Source organism: Octopus bimaculoides, chromosome 4, assembly GCF_001194135.2.
Source record: "Octopus bimaculoides isolate UCB-OBI-ISO-001 chromosome 4, ASM119413v2, whole genome shotgun sequence".
Lineage (NCBI taxonomy): Eukaryota > Metazoa > Mollusca > Cephalopoda > Octopoda > Octopodidae > Octopus > Octopus bimaculoides.
Genome location: NC_068984.1, coordinates 38,863,148 through 38,868,783, shown reverse-complemented (window position 1 = coordinate 38,868,783; position 5,636 = coordinate 38,863,148). Strand labels below are relative to the sequence as shown.

Here is a 5,636-nt window from a genome sequence, read left to right as displayed (position 1 = left end):
CAATAAAATTGTCATTGTAGTAACAAGATATTAGGGTTAACTCTAAGAGAAAACAAACAAAAAAACATTTATCAAATTACTAGAGCTAACAAATTATAAAAATTAAAATATTTCAACTAGATATGTATTTATAATAAACGAGTAGCACCATAGAGGGCAACAGCCATTTCTCTCTCAATTATTTTCTGTTAGTTTTACACGTATACAGATACCAAATGAAGTGCATTTAATTCCCCACAAACGCCTATTGATCTATTTAGGCTTTCATGCAGATATGTTTGGGCCACCCGCCAACCAAGTAGATCGGGTGGGTAACCCTAGTTAGTCTTCAGTTGAGTGACTAACATTTGTCTAATATGATCCATAACAGGATCACTTAACATAAATGTAAATGTTCAATAGGTCTACATTGGATATAATAGAAAAGGTACAAATATATATAAACACAAACACGTATCAATATGTTACCTTCCATTCGTCACCGAGACTTTCAGCACTTATCTCCGCAGAAATACGCTTATCATAAAATGGTCGCAATTTCTTTTCGGAATCGATTTCTATTAACTTTTGGCAGCCAGTGGCTGGATACGAGATATTCAGCTGAAAATAAATATACATTTGAAGCTTAAATTCTAATCGGTAGTATAATCAAAGAAATTACATTAGAAAAATGTTAATGCAATGATGAAATTTAAAATTGAAATGGAACAAGAAATTGTAACTACAAATACGAGCTGACATGTTTTCAAAACCGAATAAATGCAGTATTTTTAAGATTTTGATGCAACTTTAAAGGCTTCAGTGGGGTTTCTAACAGAAATTTAATGATATTGTAAATTTACAAATAAAAACAGCCACATATATACAATGGAGGTTATAAACTATTGGTTGAATGTCGGTGTAGAAATAGTGCTTATTCACAAGTATAGTACACCACTTTAGCACTGTCTAAAAATTATTTGAAAACCAAAAATTATCAACAGCTTTTGAAATGAGGGGAAAAAAGTATCATTTTGACAAAGGTTAAAGCGAGACAGCGTTGAAATAAGTAGTCGTAAAATTAATTTCGATCACCCATGTGTTGTTACATGGCTGTCGTATTTAACGTGGACTTTCGGCAACTTTATCAGTTGTCATCTTCATTATTTAAATAACTTTCATAAGAAGTTTTATTTTCATCAAGATAAATAAAGTATCTACTATTCAAATATGATATTATTTTAGCAAGATTCAAATCATAAAACAAATAAAAATTAATATTTTGTTAACATACCTTCATAGCTGTTCCTTACAACGGAACTATCACGCGAGAAAGAGGCTATATCCACACACGTTAATGTAATTTATAATTCCCGACTTTGGTTACGTATATAATGTCTCAATTTTTTCAAAATGAATGTTTTAAAAATTCATTATTATCTACAAAATAGATACTAAAATAATTTAAATAATTAATTAAATGACAGTTAATCAATAAACATGAAATTAAAAGTACGAACATACCGCGTCAAACTTTTGTAAATAGCACGCAGATTAATTTCAAATTATTTCTTGGACTCATCGTAAGTAAATATTTATACAAGCAACAAATCGTTAAGAAAACTTCGATTATAGTTTCACAAAATACTGAACTTTTCATTTGCACTACTTGTTGATGATTTGTTTTATGTATTTAAAAAAAAAATGTTATATAAATAGTATCAATGAAAAATAGAAATAAGGAAGCCAAAGTAAATAAACGGTTTTTGCTGTTTCTCATACTGTTAAGATAACATTTCACGCATGTGACCCTCAGTCTAGTATTATGACAATCGTTTTTATGAATCAAACATGTTAGATGTCTTCATATACTTCAGACCAGGAAAGTTGTACGCAAAAAAAAAAAAAAAAAATGTTATTGGTTGTTTTACATTAGAAATATAACAACTGTTTGTCAGTTTTACTATATACCGAAATGTTCTGTTACTGATGTTTACTAACTAGTTTTGTTTATTTCCTTAGACTATGGAATGGATGGAATATCTGAAGATTACAATTACTTTCAACCCAGTCACTTCGTCGTCTTAGATTCTCAAAATTCTTGCTCTAAGCCATTAAATGAAACTTCTTTTTTGAAATCTCTCCCTGCACTTCAGATTCCAGAAACTCAAGTGAGAAAATTTCACAGATTTCCCTTCCTGACATTTCCTTTCAGTGTTTTGTCCTTGTAGAGTTTTGTGAACAGTTGGATAATTCAGATTTCTTAATCCTTTCTATATGCGTTAGTTAACTTCACTGTAACTAAAGTTTAAAACTGCTTGAGATAAGCACCAAATTATCGTACAAGACCCGACTTCAAGAAAGCAAGATCTAGTTCTTCATTTCCATAAAAACGTGAAACATTTGCTTTTCATTTATATCAAAGTCTATTTAGTGACAGTTTTTGGTGTAAAGACTATATAGAAGCACCGTGGAGAGCAATTCTGACCAACTAGAAACCAACCTCAAGAAATAAATGAAAAGTGAATTTCACAGTTTTCTGTTTTCAGATGACTGAAAAGGCTCTTCCATGACCTAATCATTTCAGTTTTAACATCTACTTTTAGATCAAGGAACTTGTCAGACAAGTGAGTTAATCTGAAATATATTGAAGGTTGGCATGAATATGTACACAGGAAATCTTTCTCAAAATAAATGGGTGGCAATAGCCCGAGATTTTCCATATTTCACTGAAAGAAGACAATCATCAGCATATGAATTACAAGATATTACAGCTCTCTTTTGGCTTTGCATATTTGATTATGGAGCTCTTGCTTGATAATATTTCTAATTCATTATATACTCATCTTGTAAAGAATTTCATTTCACAGTCATATGTATTTGGGTTTGATCCAACTGCACAAGACCTTGGGCAGTTACCATTACCTCAGATTTACCTAGGCCTTTTGAAAGAAATTGGGTTGGCAGAAATTAGCCAGTCAAATTGACAGTGCTTATTCTTGGATGGAAACCTCAGTCTTTTAATCAGTTTAAATCACCACCAAGCCCTTCAATAACTTCAAAGGAGTTGCAAGCATTTGTACCATGAATCATAGTGTCTTCCTCTCTTTCTTCCATCAGTCTCTGATATATCACTTTCTGGTTGTGTAACTTTGCTCAGTGTTTAAATTATGATGAAACCATTAAAAAGAAATGTGTATTTTTCATCCACAATATATACATCACCACAGCTACAATGTAACAAACTAGATCTTAGGAATTTGCTCTGTCTGGGAAAACAGCCAAATAACTTGCTACAGAAACTGTTCTGCTAATAATTCTTAGGCATTAAAGAATGGTACCAGATCAGACTGTTCTAGGATATATCACAAGATTAATCAAAAGATTACATCCTCTTATAATACTACCTTTTATGCAGTAGCATCCTTTCATGCATGCAAGTTAAGAAGTTCACTTCCCAACAACATAGTGTGAAGTTCAATTCCACTATTTGGCACCTTGGGAAAGTGCCTTGTACCTCAGTCTCAGGTCAATCAAAGCCTTTTGAGTGAAATATTAATGGTAGATACTATACAAAGACTGATTGGAGGGTACCATTCCTGTTCCTAGGTAGCAGAATTAATCCATGACCCATTTTAACATCACCACCTGATCCTTAGATGCCTTTAGCAGATTTATTAGCTCTACTGCAAGTATTTAGCCAGGGCACCTATCTGCTTTTCTTCAAATCAGGGTAATGGGTGTTTCCTGCCCTCTTCAGTAGTAACAGAAAGCTAATCATTGTTTATCAAGGGTGCAGTGAGGAAGTTACTTTTGAAATTGCTAAGATTGTTGTTACTAATGACAGTTGAGATGTCCTGTTTTTAAATTGTATAGAACAATGTGGGAGCAGGAAGTATTTCAAAACAAAATTCAAAAATGCCAACCACTTAACAGAGTGTACTGGGTGCTGCTAGTGCTACATAAAATGCACCTAGTACACACTGTAAAGTAATTAGCACCAGAAAGGGCATCCAGCTGTAGAAACCATGCCAAAGCAGACTTAGAACCTAGTGGAGCCATTTAGTTTGTCTGTTCTCAAAGTGTCCAACCCTTGCCATCATGGAAAAAAAAGTATGTTATATGATGATGAATGATGTAAGATTTTATTTGCTAATCTTATAAAGATTGTATAATCAAAGGTTGCATTATTAGTCCTCTTATTTTAAAGATGTTCTGAAGTAATTTGGCATTATACACATCTCACAACCATCTCCTATAATCATCATCATCCATTTAACGTCCATGTTCCATGGGTGGGACAGTACCACAAGAGCCAGCCAGGCCAAAGTCTGCACCAGACTTCTGTGACTGTTTTACAGCTGGCTGCCCTTCCTCAAACCGTCCACTCGCAGAGTGGACGTAGTGCTTTTTATGTGGCACAAGCACAGGTGAAGTCAGTTTTGACAAGGTTTTTACAGCTGGATGCCCTTCTAAACACCAACCACTTTACAGTGTGGACTGGGTGCTTTTAAGTGGCACCTGCACTGACAGGGTTACCAATTACTTTGAAGACAAAAACTTTTAAGAGGGGAGGAGGTGATGATGAAAAGGTTATAGTGAGACAGATACAGGTGTCTTGTTGTAGAGGAAGTACAAGGTTACCCGGCTGGAGAGAGAAAGATCAGGAATGAAGACAGAAACAGGTGTGCTACCACAAAGAAAATACATGGTTGCCCAACTTGAGGGAAGTGCAGAAGGAGAGAGAGTGGGAGACCGCAGGATGGAGATGGTGGCAAAATGACAGGCATACTCACAAGGACCGGAGATCAAAGTATAAATGAGGTGGTTGAGTAAAGGAAGAGAGAGATATAGATAGTGGCAAGTGCCAGGGCATACCCTTGAGGTTCAAATGCCATAATATAGGTGACAGGATATTGTGAAGGGAGTGCGAGTAAGTGGCAAAAGGCCTGGGTATATTTAGAGTTGGAGGGGCTACCGGATAGTAATGATACAGAGGAATAGGGTTGTGAGGACAAGATTGGGGAGTGAGAGCTAGGTATAGTGAATGAAGGAGGAAATGTGAGAAAGAGAAGAGATGTAGATTGGTTTGTTGGGGTAGAGTGGGAAAATTTTTCTTGTTACGTGTGGGTGGAACACCCAGAGCAGGGGCTGGCAGATGGCAATAATAGAGTGGGACAAGGCATGTGGGTAGAATGCACAGGTTGGGGGCAAGTAGAGAGCAATGATACAGTGGCACTGGGCCAAGGAGACAAGATTGGTGTGTGGGAGGTAATCATAGTACATGGAGCGGAAATGGGAGGAAGAGAAGAGATGTAGAGACATAGTTTGGTTCATTGTGATAGAGTGTGGGTGGGACACACATCACTTCTAGAACTCAGTTTTGCTGATGTGGGCAGGTCTTCTCATGAACTTCATATCACCAGACATCTCAGTCCATGGTCATTTCCTGAGATCAGTCCTTACCACTTCATTCCATGTATTCCTGGGTCTCCCTCTCCTGTGATCAGCACTTCTTTACACAGCTGTCCTCATTCATATGTATCACATGTCCAAACCAACTTAGTCTCTTGTATGCTACATTTGATTCTTCTTATGCCCAGCTTTTCTCTCAATACATTTGCACTTTATTGTACATGCGCACTGATGTTGCACAT

At 35.8% G+C, this 5,636-nt stretch overlaps 2 protein-coding genes across 2 annotated transcripts in view; one reads left to right on the top strand and one right to left on the bottom strand.

The window, feature by feature from the left end:
* LOC106881151 (neurofilament heavy polypeptide) overlaps positions 1 to 1,369 on the bottom strand; it is an 11,909-nt gene extending 10,540 nt beyond the window's left edge. Inside the window, exons 1-2 of the mRNA XM_014931435.2 lie at positions 1,274 to 1,369; positions 469 to 600 (exon numbers count right to left, since the gene is read on the bottom strand). Coding sequence (XP_014786921.1) covers positions 469 to 600; positions 1,274 to 1,279 — 138 coding nt within the window. The 5' untranslated portion in view covers positions 1,280 to 1,369. The remainder of the gene's footprint in view (positions 1 to 468; positions 601 to 1,273) is intronic.
* Positions 1,370 to 1,509: 140 nt separating this feature from the next.
* The window catches only part of LOC106881144 (bromodomain-containing protein DDB_G0270170), a 55,490-nt gene continuing 51,363 nt past the window's right edge, over positions 1,510 to 5,636 (top strand). The window contains exons 1-2 of the mRNA XM_052967627.1: positions 1,510 to 1,562; positions 2,002 to 2,150. Coding sequence (XP_052823587.1) covers positions 2,010 to 2,150 — 141 coding nt within the window. The 5' untranslated portion in view covers positions 1,510 to 1,562; positions 2,002 to 2,009. The remainder of the gene's footprint in view (positions 1,563 to 2,001; positions 2,151 to 5,636) is intronic.